General features: G+C 36.6%; 1 protein-coding gene across 5 annotated transcripts in view; it reads right to left on the bottom strand.

The window, feature by feature from the left end:
* Positions 1-21,978, bottom strand: part of Map3k19 (mitogen-activated protein kinase kinase kinase 19) — a 48,532-nt gene that overhangs the window by 17,301 nt on the left and 9,253 nt on the right. For 3 of the 5 annotated variants that reach the window (XM_076866328.2, XM_076866329.2, XM_076866330.2), the window contains exons 1-5: positions 19,878-19,899; positions 18,194-18,309; positions 8,021-8,117; positions 1,665-1,743; positions 84-343 (exon numbers count right to left, since the gene is read on the bottom strand). In XM_076866328.2, coding sequence (XP_076722443.2) covers positions 84-343; positions 1,665-1,743; positions 8,021-8,117; positions 18,194-18,309; positions 19,878-19,899 — 574 coding nt within the window. Of the gene's footprint in view, positions 1-83; positions 344-1,664; positions 1,744-8,020; positions 8,118-18,193; positions 18,310-19,877; positions 19,994-21,978 lie in introns of those variants that run through there. The other 2 variants (XM_076866326.2, XM_076866327.2) reach the window with 2 other exon arrangements.

The following is a 21,978-nucleotide window of genomic DNA, read 5'->3' as shown; positions in this document are numbered from 1 at the left end:
TATAATAATTCCTGGATATAATAAATAAATATTTATAGGTCAAAATAACAAAACAATCATGTGGAATTAAATGCTTAACTTACCTTCTGATTTTCTTTGCTGCCCCTTCAGAAAATGAGGAGCCTCTTCTCTGGTTACAGTTTTAGAGATGTCTGGTTCTAAGCAACGTCTGGGCAACAAAAAATCCGAGTTCACATCACAGAGATCCTTGGAACTTTCTTCTTTCTTTGGAAGTAAAGGCTCCATGGTCAGCATCTTTGTCCTAAGGTCCACCATCTCAATTTCATTTGGGAGAGAAACAGAATTTGCTTGTGCCCATTCTTGACTCACTGAGGTTATCTGACTAAAAGGGGAGACATAGTTTGATTTAGAATCCATTCACTGCTATAGTTTAGCTCTGGAGTATCTCCCAAGGGCTCATGTGTTAAAGGCTTAGTCACTAGCCTATGGTTCTACTGAGAGACAGTAGAATCCTTCAGAGGCTGGGCTTAGTGGGAAGAAGTTAGGCCACTGGGAGGGGACATGTTTATTTTTGCCTCCTAGCCAGCATGAGGTGAGTAGCCCTTTCTCCAGGCATTCCCTGCCATGATGGACTACCTCACTACAGGTCCCAAAACAACAGAGCCAAAGTGACTATGGACTGAAAACTCTAAAGCTGTGAGCCAAGATAGATCTTCCTCCTTTTCAGTTGATTATCTCCGTTATTTGTCATTATGTCTCCCTGAACTCCCATTCTCAGGCCAGTCTGATCTTACTGGAAAGTTCGGAGAACTATTTCCAAATGTGGTGGCTGAGTAGAATGGCTGTATCCTGAGAGGACAAGGTCTCTCCACACTATGACCCACTCCCCACTTCCTCTGCCCTTTGTACCTAGAACAAAAACCTGAACGGACTCAGTTCCAGTCCACTTCAGTTTTTCCTAGTCCTTATTTCCTGAAGCAGAGAAATCAGAGCCAGAGGGCAGGTGCAGGAGCTGTGCCTTCTATCTCCAAAAGCATTAACCAGATCAATGCTTCTCAAACTGTCTTTGGTAAAGGACCAATTTTTAAATTTTCCAATCCATTGTGGAATGATAACTTTTGTAAAATATAGTAAAAATAAATTACTACAAAAATGAAAGAAAAATAAAAAACCTGCAGAAAATCATCCCCAATTTTTAAAAAATTATCTGATCAATGAAACTAAGATTTTATTGTCAAATTGCTAAATAACTTTTTAAATAATTACCCTCAAAAATAAATAAATAAATAAATAAATAAATACCCTCGAGTTCTATACGGATCTTTTCATGAACTGGTCGTACATGTAAGACTCACATTTTGGATAGCATTTTTCTGAAGTGGGTTCAACAAACTATTGCCCTGGGGCCTGGTCTGACCTTCAGCCTGTTCTTGTAGCTTTAATTGGATCACAGATACACTCATTTTTAATATATTGTCTACAGCAGCCTTCAATTAATAGTTGCAAAGTTGAATCATTGCCACAGAAATAATTGCCCACAAAGCCTGAAATATTTATTATTTGACCTCTGCCACATAATAGTTATTGTGACCTTTGCTTTAGAGCATTGGTTTGGATTGAATTACTGAAAATGTAGGTTGCCACATAAATATCATCACTTCCTACTTAAATTCAAATCAAACACCTCAAAGGATATTTCTTACCTGCATTCTTTCGAATCTTCTTGGCTCATTTCTTGGGGATGATTGACATCTCTTGGAAAAGTCACAATAATCTCAACACCTATGGAAATGTACGATCAAAGAAAGTACTGAATTCCAGTGGTAATTGGAAGAACAGACTTTAACCAGGGCCTGAGGTTTAGCCATTTTTGTATCTTTCTTGTCCAGCACATGCTAGGTCCTAAACTAATGCTTACTTACAGAGCAAAAAAATCTGAGCCAGAGTCAGTGGCACATTGCCTGTAATTCCAGGGACTCGAGAGGCTGAGATAGGAGGACCAAAAATGCCAGGCCATCCTGGGCAATTTAGCGAGAACTGTCTCAAAAACTAAAAAGGACTGGAAATGTAGTGCAGTAGTAAAGCACTCCAGGTTAAATCTTCAGTACCGAAAAAAGCAAAAAATATGTATAATAAAAATTTCCAGATGTAAAATACCGTTTTATGATGAGCAGCACTGTCTCCTGGGTGGAGAAAACACGGTTTTCAGTAAAGGGTAACCGATGACACCTACCTCCCAGGACTGCTGGGAGAATTAACTGAGAGAATTTATATAGCCCCAAAGCAACCTGCTTGTGTTTATAATTTTGTTCATCTCCCATTTGATTCCACAGAATGATTCCCAGTGTAACCCTTAAGTGGAAAGTTTCAACGTGTAGAATCAATGCTCATTGCAATATCATGTTTAGCAAATTTATGTAAAAAACTAGTGTGTGGGGGGAAAATAGCGTGGATCACTCTAAAATTTTACCAGTACTTTAAGGTTTGTTCAATCATTCACTTTTTCCCATCTGATAGACTTGTTAAATATATACCAAGCCCAAGGCTGTGGGATGAAGATAAAGAAATAAACAACGTGGGGCTATGGCCCTAGTAGAGATGAGAAGAAAGCAAAGAATGCAGGGGGACAGCCAGTGCTGTGGTACCAGTGTGAGGAGGGGCTTGTCTCGGTGGCGTTCAGTCATTTGCACGTGTTTGTTTACTCCGTCTGCGCATGCCTGACAAGCAACTGTTTTATGAGCTCCCCTGACTGACGATGCTAGGGATGAAGTATCACAAGGAGAATAAGGGAAGGGAGTGAATCAGAAAGATCTGGGTCAACATGCCTCCTCTGCCACTTCCTGGGAAGTCGCTCATAGCTATCATCATCATCATCTCATTTAGTATATTTTTATTGTTTTTAAAGGACTTTTGATATTTTATCTAATGCATATGAACCACCATAGTGACATTTTTTTTTTTGTACTGAGGATAGAATAGAATCCAAGGGAGCTTTACCACTGAGCTTCATCCCCAGTCCTTTTCATTTTTATTTTTATTTTATTTATTTATTTATTTATGTTTTGAGACAGGGTCTCTCTAAATTGCTGTGGCTGGCATCGAACTTGCCATTCTCCTGCCTCAGTCTCTCAAGGTGCCGGGATTATAGGTGTGGACCACCACACCCTGAATGAGAGCGTATTTATTGTTCAGTTTCATACCTGTGCCTTTTAATGAGACTAATGCAAAAAGAAAGTAAAATTTTCCAAAGGACAAAGTTTTACTTACAATCAGGCAGATGATAATGGTATTTACTGTCTTTGTCATCCAACATATTTTGTGGTATCATCAAAATGTATCTAGCTTTAGTTTCCTTCATGTTTAATCAGACAAAACAACTTGACTGTGTGCTTTCTAACATTATACAATAGCAAGAAATGCCTCCCTAAAAATGAAGGGTATATATTTTTTTTAACTTTTCAAAGAACCTATTACCACACTAATAAAGGACTTGGAATTGTAGAGCTGGAAGGAACTTAGAAGTCATCTGATTCAAGCCCTTCATTTTAGAGACAATGAAAATGATAACCATGAGCTGTGTGGCATGCTGAAGGTCACTCTTCAACTTGAAAGGAAGATGGATGTTTTTCATAACAGTTTTGCAGTCATCCTTGTGTGTGAAAACCTAGCTGACATGTTAGAGTGAGAAAAACACACAGGATACATTCCAAATATCTAAACTGTCAATGTAAAGGATGTTCTGAGACAAAGGTTAGGTGCATTCAGTGCTTTAGTGTGGAAGCTAGAAAACTGAGTGTGTTTATGTGAGCCATATTTTAAAATGTATTTATAAATCCAGAACATTTTCAAGCAAATTTAAGGTATTCAAAAAGTCCAATTGACTGATTTCCTATTAAAACCAAGAAACAAAGATACAATAAGCAAGTATAGGAAATATATGGCTTTTTGGAAATTGTTAAGAGAATGGCTGTTGTCCTAATTATTGGTCCAAAATGGGAGGAAAAATGTACTGACTCTGAAGTCTTATAGAAACATATAAATATTCCTTTGGATCTGTTTCTTGAATATCATGAATGGCCAAGGAGCCATGAATAAGGCCTCTGAACCTATCCAGTAGGTCAGGAAAGATGATGTTTTGTCATAGGTTAAAATAAAGCACTTGAGTGTTTTATCATGGCCAAGGGCATTTTTCACATAAGGAAGTGTAAAATTAATCTTGCCAGAAAATGTTACCATAGAGATAAATTAAAAGGCAACATTTCAACAAAGGCAGAAACATATTTGCTTCATAGAAAAAGGGAAAATGATGTTCATTAAACCTCAGAAAATGATCATTAACTTTTTGTTAAAGCCATTTTTATTAAAATAGAAACTTGCAATCTAACTCAGCCTAACTTATTCCAATGCAGAAAAATTATTGTCTCCAGAGAGGTCTTACTTCCATGTATGTTCCTTTTTTTCTGTTTAAATTGATGCACATATCCATCTGGGTTATGAGTATTAAGGTTTGACATGCTTCCACATTCTTTCCATGTTTTGATATTTCCCAATTTGTGAATCTCAACATAGATTATCTTAAAATTCTATCTTCCACATTCCTGTAAGTTCAGAAAGCTTACTTGAGAGACTAAGGCACATGGATTGCATGAAAATGACAATGTACAGGAAATCCTCTGTGCTAAGTGGGCGTCAGTAGAGGGAGAAGAGTCTTTGGTTAGTAGTAGGAACATCTTTGGGGCTATGGCAGAGGCAGTATGACTTGAGGGTCAGTAGCCACCAGGCTTGAAATATAGTTATGGAAATTCTTCCTGATAGTCCAATCTAGAGTTTTCCTGTTATGGACTGTTTATGTCCTCCCAAAATTCATTCGCTTGATCCCTTATCCACAGTGTGGCTGTATTTGGATATGGGGCCTCTGATGAAGAAACTAAGGTTGCATGAGGTCATAAGGATGGGGCCCTGATCCAATAGAATTAGTGTCTATATAAGAAAAGATCCCAGAAAGCTCATTCCTTCCTACTCCTGCCTTCTCACTCTGTGTGGATAGAGGAAAGACCACATGAGAGAAAAGCAGCTTTCTGCAGACCAAAAAGAGAGCCCCTTACCAGAAGCTGATCCCTGCCAGAACCCCAATCTCGGATTTCCCAGTTTCCAGAACTATGAGAATATAAATGCTGTTTAAGCCACCTAGACTGTGGTACTTTGTTGTGGCAGCCAGAGAGGACTGAGACATTTCTCTCTGATTTTTCAATGATTTATGAATTTTCTCATGTCTTTTAAAAAGTTCTTCCTTTTTTATATTTAAAAAAAAATTTTAGTTGTTGATGGACTTTTATTTCATTCATTTATTTATATGTGGTGATGAGATTAGAACCCAGTGCCTCACATATGCTAGGCAAGCACTCTACCACTGAGCCACAACCCCAGATCCACTTTTTAATCCAACTAAGGGTTAATTCTGTTCCTGAAACTAAATCCTGACATATTTATATAGTATTTTTAAAAAGGTTTTTTGTTTGTTTATGGTTACCAGCGATTGAATTCAGAGGCATTAACCACTGAGCCACATACCCAACCCTTTTTTGTATTTTATTTAGAGACAGGGTCTGACTGAGTTGCTTAGCACCTCATTTTTGCTGAAGCTGGCTTTGAATTCTTGATCCTCCTGCCTCAGCCTCATGAGCCACTGGAATTACAGATATGCGCCTGGCTAAAAAAGATTTTAAATTAGGGTCAGTAATTTTAGGAAACAGGCTCTTATTTTCTCATGAAAACAGTAAGTTTACAGGCTCAATTTCTAGTCTACAAAGTCTGTGCATGCTATCTTCTGGAAAAATATATGATTGAGAAAGGCAAGAAGATTCTTTTATAAAGGAAAAGATGGATTTTTTGTCTGTAAATTGTATTTTACATGTTATCCTCTCTAACCCGTAACAAAGCAAATGCATGCTTCGAGAATTACTAAAGCTTTTTATGCAGAATGTTGAGGTCTATGGAGTGATCCAAACTTTAGGAGTTTATATGTATTTTAATTAGTGATGTTCCTTTTTGTTGGATAACATGATGAAGAGATGTGAATTTAAATGACTAAATATGTAATCTACCACAGAATAAACAGTCACATGGTGTATGTGTAAGGTGTTCATAAAGTATGGGAGCATTTTGAACATTAATAATTGGGCATGCTAGAACTGACATGTAATTGGTATTTAAAGAGATTAAATTGATATTTAAAGAGACATACATGACATTTAAGATAAAAATGTGCAACAATACTCAAAGAAATCTCTTCATTCTGACTTTGGGACAGAAAAGAGGTACTAATTCAACCAAAATCTGTCAACTCCAAGGAGAATTTTTGTAAGGTCCTTGCTTAGTATCTGGATGGCTGTCTTAAGTGACAGTCTCCATTTTAAGAAAAATTTTGCTTTCCCACCCAAGGGCATTTCTGAGAAAGGCTCACCCTTCCCTCATATCAATCCAACCCTTTACCATCACATTAGGACCCACCCAGCTCTGATTCCTGAGCCTCCCCCATAAAAGTCCTGAACCCCAAGCCTGTTTTCCTCTCTCTGTCTATGAAGAGATGGACTTTATTGGTCAGCTTTGACAAATAAACTCTCGTGGGTATCTCTGCTTCGTCTCTGTCTTTCATTTCTTGCATGCCTGTCTCCTGGTTCCTCGCTTTCTTTTCAATTTTCATAAGAAAGATCATCATTTCTTGGAAATTTATAACCCAACTTATTAAAGCTTAAAACTGCACAAGCTCACTGGAGATGCTGCCAAAGTGTTATGATTCCAATGTGAAACCGGAAGTATTATAGATCAATTTGAAAAGAATAGCTTTCACCGCAAAGAGCAAGTCCTCTCCAAGTTAAGCAGAATAAATGGAAGATTTCACCTCTTGGAAGGTGCCCTGGGACACCATTAGGCTTCTGAGGACTTAGTTTTGAAGTCAATGGACATCAAAGGCAGACCACAAGGACTGTTTGGAAGGGGACCAAGAATTGTTTATTTTAATAAGCTCTTCCAGGCTTAATGGTGTTCATATATTAACTATTGCAAAAATTTTCTCTGCCCTCAGCCTGAGAGTCCCAAAGAATTTGAGGAAGGCAGGAAGCAGCCCAGCAGAGGGCAGCAGGTACAAGGGATTGAAGGAGATGGAGCAAGGAAAGAGCTGCAGCCTTCAGGGAGATGCAAAGGGATGAGAAAAACAGGAATCTGAGAGAGCAGCTTCCCTGGAGTGTTAGACTTAGAAACGAGAAAATTGTCAGGGAGAAATTGGAGCAGTTCAAATAATCATTTAATTTGTGAAGGTTATAGATGAATAGTTGGTAACTCTTCTGGAGCAAGAATCTACAAATACCTGTGTTCTACAAAGGGCACATAGGGATATTGCAGGGTATTATATTTGAAGTAGGTGTTATTATGAAAAAATAAAGCCTCACAGGCTCACTCTCCCACCTTCCCCTCAGAAGGAACAATAGTTCAGGGACAACGGCTGATGGAGAAATAGTGGGCTCTAGAAGAGAGCAGATTCCTGGAGCTGTTAAGAAATGGGGGAAATTATGTCATTAGACAAAAAGAAAAGGGACAGAGAATGGTAGACTGAACTGGAGTTGAGTGGACTAAAGAGAAGAGCCAGGAAGCCAGGCCTATAATCCCAGCAACTTGGGAGGCTAAAGCAGGAGGATCTCACAAGTTCAAAGTCAGCCTCACCAAATTAGTGAGGCACTAAGCAACTTAGTGAGATCCTGTCTCAAAATGAAAAATAAAAAGGGTTGGGGATGTGGCCTGGTAGTTAACTTCTGCTGGGTTTAAAATTCCTGGCACCAAAGTGGGGCAGGGAGCCAGAAGAGATTTGCCCATTTAGATAGGGGTAACTTGCCAATACTAACTAATTCAGATATGGACCAAAGGACAGAATCATGAGCGGTTTTTATTTCACCTTGTGCTTTTCTATATTTTCAAAGTTACACTGAATATTTCTGAAATTAGGGGAGAAACACAAATAATCAATATTATCTTTGTAAACATATTAAGGACAGAAGTTGGATACCTTCTGTCCTGGGTGACCAGTCTTGTCCTTCACCCCTGAGATCTCCTTCTTCACTAACCAAAAAGGAATGACTGCAATCTTCACCTTGGTCAAATTCCTGAAACGTCATAGAATAAAAACAGTTATTCAATGTACTACTTTGTTGGCAGGATGAATGCTGAGTTTTCAAGGCTAAGACTCCCACTGTGGATTCTTTTTAAATTGGATGAGGAATTTAGGACTAAAATAATGGGGAAGTATCTGCTCCTGGAGCACCAGGCTCAGATAGTCGCAGATGTTATTAATTGCATAATCAAAAACGAAGATCAAAGCGGAAATCACATAGACACATAGAAATTTAATATTTTATACTTTCTCATTTCAGCATTCAGGCTCCTAAGCTGCCACAAATTCCATCTGGATGGGTAACTGGAAAGAATCCTTCAGCCACAGTCACAGTGAACAGCCCCAAAGGAACATGATCTTTTGTATAATGCCGCCTTGGGGCATTGTTTACGAATGGCGAATGGCAAGGATGTAAATCCCTGCCCCTTGTGGAAGCTACAGATATGACCCTAGACTCAAGGAAGCAGCAAAGCTGATTAGAGTTTTCACTCTGATGGCTTTGTGATCTAATCATGGTGTACAACTTCTCAAACTTCCTTTGTAACCTTTAGAAAATGATCATTATATTGAAAAACAGTTGAAAACAAACTTGATTTATAAAAAGTGCTTTAAGCTCCCTCTAAAGTGGAAATGTTTTCATAGTTGTTGTTTGGTTTCTTCATTACAGTTGTTCTTGTTGATTTTTTTGTTTTTAAATGTCTAGAACCAGGTTGGGTATGTAGCTCAGTGGTGAATCACGTGCTTAGTATGTGAGAAGCCCTGGGCTCAATCCCCACAAGTCCCTGTGAACCCTGCCCCCTACCATCCCTACCATCCCCAATTTCTAGAACTACAACAGTGGAAATAGTAGTTAAAACATCCCATCAAAACCTGAATGTTTTAATTGGCTTTCATTTCTATGATCTGGGTGAGTCAGCTATTTCAGGGATCTCTGGATGAAAAGTCTTTGCCCTAAATTCAGGTGCCGGTCATCTGACAGTTCAGACAGTAGAGTATCCCCAAAAGCTTTTGATATTTTATTCTTTGATTCCCAAGACAGCTTAGAAATTTTTTCTTGATTTATTCATTATAATTATCACAGAAAATAATAAAAGTAAGAATCCTCCATTTATACTGCCATTGAAAATAGTTTAAAGTATTCAATCATGATAACTTAGTTGTCTCACTTACTTTTGTGCTGCAGTTCTGACTTTTTTAAAACATTGTCTATCTCCTGGCACATTTGAGCTGTCCTGTCTCAGCTCATACTGGCTGTCTGTAGCAGATGGGTTCATTTTGCTCTCAGGCTGTTGTCAGTTTCATTGCTTCTCTGCATTTCAAAAATTCTACCAAATCTGGCAAATTCCTCTCCTTCCCATTCAATTGCAAAAGAGGAGGACTTTACTCTTTCACAATATATGTACATACCAAAAAATTTCTTTTTAAAAAGCAAGAGAAAAAAAAATCGCCTAAAACCTGACAACTAAAAAGCAAACTCTGTTAAATAGAAAACATCTTTTCTGTATATTTTTCCTAAGTATTTAATAATCTAGTTGCACCATATAATTTTTTTTTTTTTTTTTGGTACCAGATTTGAACTCAGGGGCACTTAACCACTGAGCCACATACCCAGTTCTATTTTGTATTTTATTTAAAGTCAGGGTCTCACTGACTTGCTTAGTGTCTCCCTGTTGCTGAGGCTGGCTTTGAACACAAGATCCTCTTGCCTTAGCCTCTTGAGCTACTGGGATTACAGGCGTGCACCACCACACTCGGCATCATATAACTTCTTTGGCATAATATATATATATTTTTTTTTTTTTCACTTAAGTCGAACGTAAGTTCTCCCTGTCTCTCGCCACTTGATCCCCCTCACTGCCTCTGCCAGCAAGAAGGACATCTTTAGATGTGGACCTGGACCTTGGATCAGGACTGTGAGACTAAATACACCTCCTCTTCTCCTTATAACTTATAAACGATTAACATAAATTTATAAGCAATTTATTAAGCAAACATCATTTTAATGGAATTAAATATTTTTCTTCAATTAATATCTATCAGAAGGTCATAGAAGTGTCCCTGTATAATAAGTCTCTTAAGTCTTAGACTATAAGAGCCTTCTTCTTGTTAGGACATTTTTCATTCTTCATTATTACACATAGTGCTATGGACATCTTGGCAATGCAAATCACAATTTTGCATTATTTTTTTTTAGAGTAGATTCCTGGATAAAAAATTATTAATCCAAAGAGTATGAAAAATCTTAACCTTTATTTACACATACTACTTTAAAAGTAGAGCTTATACCTACTATAATCCACCAGCAGTGTGTGTGTTCCACTACATTTCTTCCTTTATCAATTATAATCACTTTTCATTTTTATTAATGTACTATATAACATTGGCTATCTTATTATTATTTGAATGTAAACACACTAATGAATAGGAAAGTTAGAGATAGTTTTAGATGCTTAATGATAATTTTTTTTTTTTTAGTATTTATGGTTTTCACTCAGATCCTTAGTCTAGAATACTCAATGAGACCACAAAACATATTACTACCATTTCATATAGTTGAAGTGACTCAGTGAGATTTTTATGCTAAACTTTGAGGAAATGGCAACCTCATTTGAAAGTGTTAAATATACTACTGGTTCTCATGCTAAGTTTATAGGTTGGCTAATGAACTCTGGTCAATCTCAACTGCTCAGTTGATTTAGCAGGTGGTCCTTTAGGAAGAGTTGGAAGACAGCAGAGTATAAGCATACCTATCTACCTTCAAAATACATAGCAATGTCTAACATATACATATATAGTGCCAGACATTGTTTTATGTACCTTACATATATTAACTAATTTTATTCTCACAACAAACTCTAAAGGTAGGAACTATTATTTTCATTTTACATGAGACCCAGAGAAGTTGAATAACTTTCCCAAAGTCACATAGCTACCTGTTATAGAGCCAAGATTTACATCAAGACTCTGAAGTCTGGTTCCAGAGCTTGTAATCATTCTACTGTCTTGCTACAATGAATATTTTGAAATAAAAAATTTCAACAAGAACAGAAAGAAGAGAATCAATAATGAACAAAATGAAGTTGTGTTATGCAAGAAAAAAATGAAAGATGTGTAATACCGATAAGGGTCCAATAAAAGTTTCTGCACTGGAATAAACCAAAAAATCATCATAAACAAAAAAGATATTAGGAATAAGGTCAACCTGAAAAATGATCATGGAAAAAAAGGTTAATATCAAAGCAGCTCACTCTAATTTCTTATAGAATGCTAATTATGAACAGTTTCAAGATATGCTTGGGGGTCATAAGGAAGAGAATTGAAATAATGACATCTAGTAGTGAGTGAAAGAGAGAAAGCATTAGCAACTTCCAAACACAGATGGATTTCATAACCCACTGACAGCAAACCAGGAGGCTCAAGATGGAAGAGAAATAGAGCATAGCATTCTAACTGCAAATACTGGATCACCAAGTAGAAGAAGAAAAACAGCCTCAGAATCATAGGCAATGAATTTGGAAAGAGTCTCTTCAGATGAAGAAAGACTGGGAGAGTCTGTACAGAGCTTTTCACAAGCAGTCCTACCAGCAAGGCAGCTACTTGTATTTGTACATTATAAAAACCTATTTCAGACAAGCAAGAAGAGATGCAAGCCTCCATTCAAAGAAAAGAAGTGAAGATGACCTTGAGTTTAGCTGTTTAAACCTAGAGAAAGCACTAGGGGGAAAAAGGCAAGTCCAAAAGTGAAAAAGTCTATTTCACTCTCAAAAATGAGTTCAGAGTTTATTTCAACACCACAGGTAAAAAATATACATATATATAGTGAAAGTTCAATAAAACCTTTTAAAGTGCATGAAAAATGTGCTAATATAAAGGGATTTTTAGTCCTTTTAAAAATTGTTGAACTATACCATAACAAATGAAAAGTAAACATGTCTATTAGTTTCTTTTGGGGGAGGGTACCAGAGATTGAACTCAGGGGTATTTGACAACTGAGCCACATCTCCAGCCCTATTTTGTATTTTATTTAGAGGCAGGGTCACACTAAGTTGCTTGGCACCTCGATTTTGCTGAGGCTGGCTTTGAACTCGGGATCCTCCTGCCTCAGCCTCCTGAGCCCCTGGGATTACAGGCATGAGCCACTGAACTTGGCAGTGTCTATTAATTTCTAATGCATGACATTCACTTTAGAGATTGGTCTTTAGGTGTTTTATTTCTTTTATTATTTAGTATTAGTAACAAAAACCAATGTAAGCCAAGCGTGGTAGTGCACACCTGTAATCTCAGCTGCTCTGGAGACTGAAGCAGGAGGATCACAAGTTCAAAGCCAGCTTCAGCAATTTAGCAATGCCCTAAGCAACTCAGCGAGACCCTGTCTCTAAAAAAAATATTTTAAAAAGGGGTGAGGTTGTGAATCGGCGGTTAAGCACCCCTGGGTTCAATCCCTGGCACTAAAACAACAACAACACCACCAATCAACCAACCAACCAAATAAACAAAACACCAATGCAGCCCCACAGCAGGGCTTCTCAGCCAGCGCTATTAACATTTAGGGCTAGATAATTCCTCCTTATGGGGCCATCCTGTGCCTTGCAAGATGCTAAGCAGTGAACTTGGCCTCTACCCACTAGATGCATTCTGTTCTTCCCTATTTCTGACACCAAAAATGTCTGTAAACATTACCAGACATCCCCTGTGAGCACAATCACACCCCTCCCCATGAGAGTCAGGATATTAAAGTCACTTTGGTAAGATGTTGATTAACCTATTTAGAAAGATGATAAATGTGACAAGTTAAAATATTTAAATTGTGTTAAAAACTTAAAGTTCCTGTTCTAATTAATCTTACCTCATGTCTCAGAAAAGTCTTGATTTAACCATTTTTGTCTTTTTAATTTTGTTTAATTTTTCAAAAATTTAAAAAAATCCAGTAGGGGTAAATGACTTAAACAAACCAATAAACAAAGCCTTTCCTATCCTTTCTAGACTTTTAGTTATCTCTTTTTTATTTTCTTTCATATCTCTAGCTGATTATTATGGTACCTGTGGAATACAAAAGTAAGACATCATAGGTGACGTAAATTATAGTTGACGATTTAGCATTCTTGTGCCCCACCCCCAACCTCTCAATAAATCTACTCTTTTTTTTTTTTTGTTAAATCAATAGTTAAAGTACAATTATTAGGAATTAGGAATATGTAGGTGTTGTATTATATAGTGGTACAACTGTAGTATAATTGTTTTCTCCCTGGACACAACCAAAAGCCCTTGTTTTTGAAATAAATTGGTTTTTAGAGCAGTTTTAGGTTCACAGAAAATTTGAGGAGGCACAGAGATTTCTCATACCCCCCTGCCCTACACATATACAGCTTCCTCCATGAATAGCATCTCCACCATGGTGGTAGGTCTGCCAGCACATCAGTACCACCCAGGCTCCACAGTTTACATTAAAGTTTACTCTGGACACTGTGCATTATATGAGTTTGGACAAATGTGTAATGACTTGTGTCCACCATGATAATATTATACAGAGCAGTTGCACAGCCCTCAAAATCCTCTGTACTCTGTCTGCTCTGCCTATTCACCCCTGCTTTCCCCTAAACTCCTGTTTTTAATTTCTAATTGACTTATTTTATTTGTTTTTGCATATCTTTATTTGATGCCTAAATCTTCCCAGCCTCTAATGTTCTCTCCACTTGGTCAAATACATGAAATAATATATCCATTCTATTTCCCTTTTCCATTAATCTGCCCCTCTCCAACCTCTGTCAATATTCGAGCTCTTTGTTCTCTAGACCTGCTATATGGTTGAAGTCCTTGTAGATTTTGTTGTATTCTCTATCAATGATTTCCTCTTCTCTCTCATTTTAGATCCTAGATCCACTGAGTAATAAATCCTATTTTTCCTTTCTTAATTTAATTTATTTAATAGAGCATTTTGTAGCTTTCTTTTTGTCAAAAGAAAGCTCTTCCTTTATTTTTTAAAAGAATTTAACTTTCTCTCTCTCTCTCTCTCTCTGTCTCTCTCTCTCTCTGTCTCTCTCTCTCTCTCTTTCTTTCTGTGGTGCTGAGGATCAAACCCAGTGCCTCACCCATGCTAGGCAAGAGCTCTACCACTGAGCTACAACCCCAGCCCAAGAAGCTTTCTTAAAAGATGTATAAGAAGTAAAATGTTTGGGAATTTGTGTGTCTGAAAAAAATGCCTTATTCATCTCTAATATTTAATTGCTAGTTTGGGTATAAAATCCTATTTTGAAAATCCTATTCTTTTGTCAGATATCTGAAGGCATTATTTGTAAGCATAACATTATGTTCGGAATGGTGCACATATCATGAGGGTATAGATTCATGAATTTTTATAAACTGAAAATACTCATGTAACCAGAACCCCAATCAAGTAAAAGAACACTATCAACATCACCAAAGCACTTATTTTTTTAAACAAAGCACTTTTTTTTTAAACAAAGCACTTTTTTACACAATCTCATCCTGAATTTACCACCATTAATTTATTATGCCTCCTTTGTGTTTTATATAGATGGAATCATCTAGTATTTACTCTTTTATGTCTGATTTTTTTGTTAAGCAATGTATTTGTGAGGTTCCTCTATATTGTTGCTGCCATGTAAAATAATTTATTTTCATTTGTGTATAGTTTTCCACTGTGTGAATATACCATAATTTATTTATTCTTTCTATTGTTTATAATATTTGGGTAGTTTCCATTTGGGGGCTATTATGATTAGTGCCACTCTATCATTATAGTATGTATCTTTTGTGAATGTGTATATATATTTCTACTGGATATGCACATACAAGTGGAATTGCTGGTTCAGAGAGTATGCATATGTTCATTTTTAATAGACACCAACAAACAGCTTGTTCCAAAATGATTCCAACAATTCATTCTCTCAGCAGCAGTGCATAAGAATTCCAGTTGCTGTACATACTTACCAACACTTGGTATTTTACAACTTTAAAATTTTTTACCATTGTGGTAGATGTGTAATATTATCACAATGTGGTTAAACATTACATTTATCCAATGGCTAAAAGCTGATGTGTTTTATTGGCCTTTAGATGTCTTCTTTCGCTATGTGTCTGATCAAGAATTTTGCCCCCTTTCTATTGGTCTGTTTGGTACTGTCAGTATTTTTTATTTCAACCATTCTAATAAGTGTGTAGTAGCATCTGCTGTGGCCTTAGTTTGTGTCCATCTCATGATCAATGAACACTTCTTCTTATATTTATTTATTATTAGTATAAATTATCTAAATCTTTTGCTCATTTTCTAATTGGATGGATTGATTTCTTACTGTTGGATTTAGAGAATTCTTTATATATTCTGGATATGTGACTCACAAATATTTTCTTTCAGTCAGTAAGAAGACTTGACATGCATTTCTAAATCCTTTAATCTTTTAACAAACAGAAATTTAAAATTTTGTAAAAACCAATTTATTCTTTTATGGATCATAAATTTAGTCTTATGCCTAAGAATTCTTCTTAGATTTACGACCACTTGAGTTAATTTCTATAAAGTATGAGTTTTAGATTGAGGTACATATTTTTGCATATTGATGTTCAATTATTCCTGCATCATTCAAAAACTGTCTTTTCTCCACTGAATTACTTTTACATGTTTATGTAAAAACAAACAAAAAAAATGGTGAGCTTCTTTCTTCAAATTAGCTACTATCAATATATGATGAATACTTTGCATTTTAACATCTTTGAAATCAGACATCTTACAACTGTCATAGTCAGGGCTGGGGGTGTAGCTCAGTGGTAAAGTCCTTGTCTAGCATGTGCAAGGCCCTAGCCCCACCCTCAGTACTGAAAACAAAGCAAAACAAAATGCCACAATCATTATAGTCACATGGTTACCATTTTGTCATTTTTTGTGGTATATTTGATGACATTTTATTTTATAATAGGTGGTTTCTTAGATTAAATGCAACATGACGGAATACATTGCCAAACCCAAGTTATCATATAAGATGTCAGAAAGTGAACAGGATTTGGCAGTAAGCAATAGGTAATTAACTAGGTTAAAACCTAGTTGTCTGCAGATGAGATATCAATGAGAAAGAAGATGATGTACCACATGGCAGAGCTCAGGAGTAAGCAGCACCAGGTATTACAAAAGTTGGGAGTTAGTAAGAGGTTGCAAAAAGATGGTTTGGTTGAAAGTCTTTGTAAGGAACAGAGAGGTCTCCAACATTCTACTTTACTGTATGTAACCATACCACTGCTCCACCTCCACCCTCAAAGAAGGAAGGAAGACTTAGTTGGGAATTATTTGAACTGGAAGGGTCTGGACTTAGAGACAAGATGCATGATGAAGAGTGGGAACAAGGCTTCAAAGTAGAAGAGAAGCTTTAAGTTTGAATATTGGCAGAAACACTGTATTCATCCTCCTTTCTGACCCAGCTCCTATACAGCCTGCAGCCAATTTATATTCCTGAGTCAAAAGTTTGTAAAACCCTTTTCTGAAGATATTTAATGACCCCAGAGAATAGATCTACAGATACTGACATATATTAGTCCCCCCTCCCCGAATCATTTCACTATCAAATCAATCCCAACGAAGCCCATCAATAGATAAACTGCACCATGGGTAGAGAGCTTCTAGTCAGGTTTTAGTGTCTCCTTAAATATGAATCAATATCAAAAATCTCCAGATGTTCGAAGAAAACCTTCAATGTGAAAGATAGAGTTAACACAACAAAAAGAAAAAAAATGAATGCAGTTGAAATAGAGAACACAAATAAATGAAAGGAAAAAATAAGTTTGTTTATGTAATTTGAGACAGGGTCTTGCTCTATTACCCAGGCTCATCTTGAATTCCTGAGCTTATGTGATTCTCCTACCTCAGCCTCCCAAGTGCTGGGACTGCAGGTGTGTACTACCATTCCTGGCTGGGAAAAATAAAGAAAAAAAAATGAAAATTTCCAAGAACCAAAGAAAATGAATTTTCAAATTTAAAGGGTTCATCTAGTTCCCAGGATAATGATTTTAAAAAGTCCCCCTAAAGTATTATGAAGTACTGGGATTGTAAGAAGATCCTAAAAGCTGAAAAGGAGGGAGGGAGGGAGGCAGGGAGTAGAAGAAGAGAGAGACAGACATACAGTCACAGAGAGAAAATGAATATACAAAGAATAGGAAACTAGAATGGCATCAGATTTCTTTCTTTTCTTCTTCTTCTTTTTTTTTTTGGTGCAGAGCTGGGGATCAAACCCAGGGCTTCATGCATGCTAAGCAAACAGTCTACTACTGAGTTGTACTTCCAGCCCATCAGATTCCTTAAAAATATAATTGCAAGCTACAAAAATATGGTACAATGAAATACTTCTATGCTGAGAATAATAAAATATTGTTGAAAAAATTGAAGAAGACACAATAAATGGAATTATGTGGCATTTAGTGTGGATTCAGCTGCAACAATCTTTTATGGTATTAAACACACACACACACACACACACACAGAGTTTTGGATAGACTGAATGTTTGTGTCCCACCAAGATTCATATTTTGAAATTCTAACTGCTGGAGTGGTGGTATTAGGAAGTGGGGCTTTGGGAGGTAATTAGATCATGAGAATGCAGTCCTCAAGATGGATTTATGCCCTTATAAAAGAGATACCAGAGGGCTCACTAGCTGTCTCTCTGCCATGTGAAGATACCATAAGAAGTTGGCAGGCTGTAAGCTGAAAGACAGCCCTTGCCAGAACCCAACCAGGCTGGAACCTTGACCTTAAACTTTCAGCCTCCAAAACTGTGGAAAATAAATTTCTATCATTTGTAAGCCTCCCAGTTTATGTCACTTTGTTAAGCTAAGACAGACAGACACACAACACACAAGTTATACATGAGACTCAGAATTGACTAATTACCACTCTAACAGTAGACTCAGAAGAGTGTCTTACTAATTGTGCTTTACATTTTTTAATGAATTATATTAAAATACAATTATATGATTATTACAAAATATCCAAGTCTCACAAATGAAGTGGTAGATGGTGCAGTTGACTGTTTTTTTAATTTTGTTTCTTTAAAAGGAGTATCTTACCTCACTGCTGCTGATGCTTTGCAAGATTATGTTTTGATTTTTGGTAATTGTCATCATATCAGTTGGAGAAGAATTTGTATCATGACAAATGTCAAGCAATGATTCAGCATGTTTTTCTGTCAAAATGAAACATAATATTGTGTTTTGATAAGATTCATCTCCAACAATTTCACAGGAAGAACTAGTTCTAACCTTTAAAATCAGCTTTGTTTTGTCAAATTTTCCTGAAGTAATGGGCCGGTATCTCAATGAAGCTTTAGCAGTAATTTTCATAGGAAAAGATATGGAACAACAGGAATTCGTAGAATAAATAGATTACAAAAAAATTTTAAAGGCTTTAGTGATAATTGCTATCATTCAAAGATAAAGAAATAAACAAGAAATTTGAGTTTTTGAGTAAGTGAAATACTTGAGTGAAAGTTCAATCAATCAACACCTGCATACCTATTGACCCTTAAATTCTATGAATTAAAGTTACCAAGAGTCAGATTTTTGTTCAACATAATGCAAACCAATTCACATATAATGTCTACATCCTCATTGCAACCCCTCTGTGGGGTGTTAGGCTATGAAGACAAGCTATTCAACCATTCAAACCATCAGCACTTGGTTCAGGGTTGTGAAGTCCTCTTTTCCAGTGGTCTAGGAACAGAGGAAGAACATCTGTTCTTCACCTTTTACAAGGATGATCCCTTGCATGGACTTCCACTGTGGGTGGTTGGAAAAAAAAAAAGTTCTTCATCTATTCCAGTCACCCTGGGACATTTCCATATGTGGATCAGAGTAGTGAAGACTTCATGCTGGTTCTGATGATACTGTTTTTTCCTTCTCTGAATATCCACATTGCCCTGGAGCATTCATGGAGAATAAGGATGATCTCAACACAACATGGCTAACAATTAAACTGAGTAATACAGGGACTTGCAGAGCATCCTGTAATTTTAAAAACAGGTTACACAACTTTCTTCTTTGGTGAGTGGGAAAGGAGATATTATGAGGTTAAATAGTTATCCACTGTTCTCCCTTCAAACATTCGGGGTTCACTGGTTTGTTTTAGGCAAAGTGGCAAAGTGTAACCCTAACACTGAGCAGGAAATCATATTTGCTCTACAGTTGCCAAGAACAAAGGCACTCAGCTACTCCAAGTGCACTTCCCCATGAAGCTACATTGAATTGATAGAGTTCTGAGCACCAAAGACTCCCAGTTACCAAAGGATATTGCTCTCTTACGTATCCCACTTCTTCAATCCTGACAACTTCAAAAAAAAAACAAAACAAACAAAAAAAACCCAAAAAAAAAAAACCTAGGCTCTCTATCAATGAAATGAACCTTTTCCAGTAACTCTTCCAGTTAATCTTGACCTTGAAACAAAATTGAATATGTGACCTGCCCTCAGACACTCAACTTCTTCACCATATTTTGCTTATTTATTCTTTGTAGTATATCTTCTGCCTCCAGGCTGCCACTGAGACTTCTCATTTTCTCCCCATGTCTGCCTAGGAATCTCTTTCCCAATTTGACATTGTTTCTTAGCACTTCTCAGAGCATCAAGTTCTGGGTCTTGTAGTAACTGCTCAATTGAGTCATTATATAAATGTATCCATCAAAAAGATGTAGAAAAAGAAAGACTGCTAACAGGCATTTTTAGTTGGAAGATAATGCATGTGGAAAAGAAATATTTACCTGGTTTTGGTATAGAATTCATTAGAATGTCCAATAACTGCTGTTTCTTCAAACTTTCTATTTGTGATACATAATGTACTGCTGATTTTCCACTAGAATCACAGAGTTTAGGATCTCTAGGAAGAACAAAATCAATATCAAAGGTTATTTAGTAAAATCTGTTGAAAAAGAAAACAAATATGGCAGGGAGAAACATTGAGATCAAATAAATAAAAAGCAATCCTACAGAACTAGAGATGTCACACAGTAGTAGTACCACGGTAGAGCACTTGCCTGTAAATGTGAAGCCCTGGGTTCAATCCCCAGCACCACCACCAAAAAAAAAAAAAAAAAAAAAAGTAATATTACAAAGTGAGGATAATAATAATGATTTTGAAATGCATGTATGTGACAGAGAGTGATGATTTTTCAAGATTTAAAAAGGAGGAATATTCTCTATATCTTACTCCCACACTCATTCTAAAGATATTCTAAGATTTGTAGAATATTTCCAACTTGGGCAAAAATTCTTATAATTTAATGGTCATAAATCAAGAAAACATAAAACTGTTATTTTATCATCCTAAATATCTGCATTCATATCTTTTCCTTTCCAATGCTTTAGTTAATTGCTGGCTTTTTTCTAATGCTAACAGCTTGCTCTTTCATCATTCACAATGGTGGAATTGCATAAAATCTCCCTTTAAAAATAAACTAGGACACACACACGTTAAACTAGGGCCGGGATATAGCTCAGTGGTAGAGTGTTTCCTCAGTTCAATTCCCAGCATAACAAAACAAAACAAAATTAAATTAAACAAAAACTATTATGCTTTTTTCACAGGCTTATGGTTGAGTGAAACCATCTTGTCATAATATTTAAAGTGTCCCTTTGCACATGGCCATTTCATTTCTCCTTCCTGTTAGGCTAAATTGGCTGATATTAGGGCCGTTTGCAACAGTATAAACATCTTCTTACCCTCTCCATGCTGTACTGAATCCTAGTTTTTGATATTGGCTTCCAGAGAACCAAAGGGAACTCATTAACAAATTATAGGGTGGGAAACAACTCTCTTTATTCTTTGCATTCCAACCTAAAACCTTTCAATTTAGGTCTCTTTGTCATGATGGACAGGGTAATGAGTTATGAGCTCCAACACAGTATTCTCTTGTGGCCTTTTCTCTGGCAAAAGTCATAATTCAAAAGAAATAGCATAGGACCAAGAATTGGAGGCTGCCACTGCTTTGATATGCAGCTCTAAGCAAGTCACTCTGTTTGGAATCTCAGTTTGCTCATCTGTCAGAGTAGTGTTTCTCCACCAACTGGTCTTTAATCTTCTGCTTTCTAAGTCCCAATCCAGACCTGTTGAACACTATCTTGGGTAAGGTGTTCAGTAATCTGCATTTTTAACAATCATTCCAATTTCTTAACACTAATGACTGAGGTAGTCTCAAAATACCATTTTCATTCCATTGTGCTGATACTTTTATTATAATTCATACCCTTGATCATACTTTTCTTCTTGAAGCTCCTTTTTTTTCCAAAACAAAATTCATATGAAATACTGAGAAAGAGTTGGGCCATCTGTTCTTATTCAATGACAAGATGTCTATGTATTAGCCATAGAAACTGCAATTCTAACATGAGAGACTATTTATTAACCCTTCCCCCTTTTAAAGTTAATTGCCAACCTCCCAACTTCTAGAAGAGGATTTGGTAAATAGTTATTTTCAGATAACTGGAAATCACTACAATAAATTGCTTTTGATAGATTGACAATACTTTTCAAAATAGTTAATGACATCTTGGAGGTAGAGAGCTGCATGATCAAGAATTATTTGACATTCCCAGTAACTACCAAAATAGTAAGTATTTAAACAAATGAAGAGCTGGCTGGGCACCGTGGTGCACACTTGTTATCCCACCTACTCAGAAGGCTGAGACAGAAGGATTGGAGGCCAGCCTCAGCAATTATTGGGACCTTGTCTCAAATGAAATATAAAAAGGGCTAGAGATGTAGCTCAGTGATAATGTGCCCCTGGGTTCAATCCCCCAACTCCTCTCAAAACAAACAAGCAAACAAAACACAACAACAACAAAACCCCAAAGAGCTGGGTATCT

The sequence above is a fragment of the Callospermophilus lateralis genome, chromosome 9 (genome assembly GCF_048772815.1).
Source record: "Callospermophilus lateralis isolate mCalLat2 chromosome 9, mCalLat2.hap1, whole genome shotgun sequence".
NCBI lineage: Eukaryota > Metazoa > Chordata > Mammalia > Rodentia > Sciuridae > Callospermophilus > Callospermophilus lateralis.
Note: the sequence above shows the minus strand (reverse complement) of the source record. Positions and strands in the feature narration are given on the sequence as shown.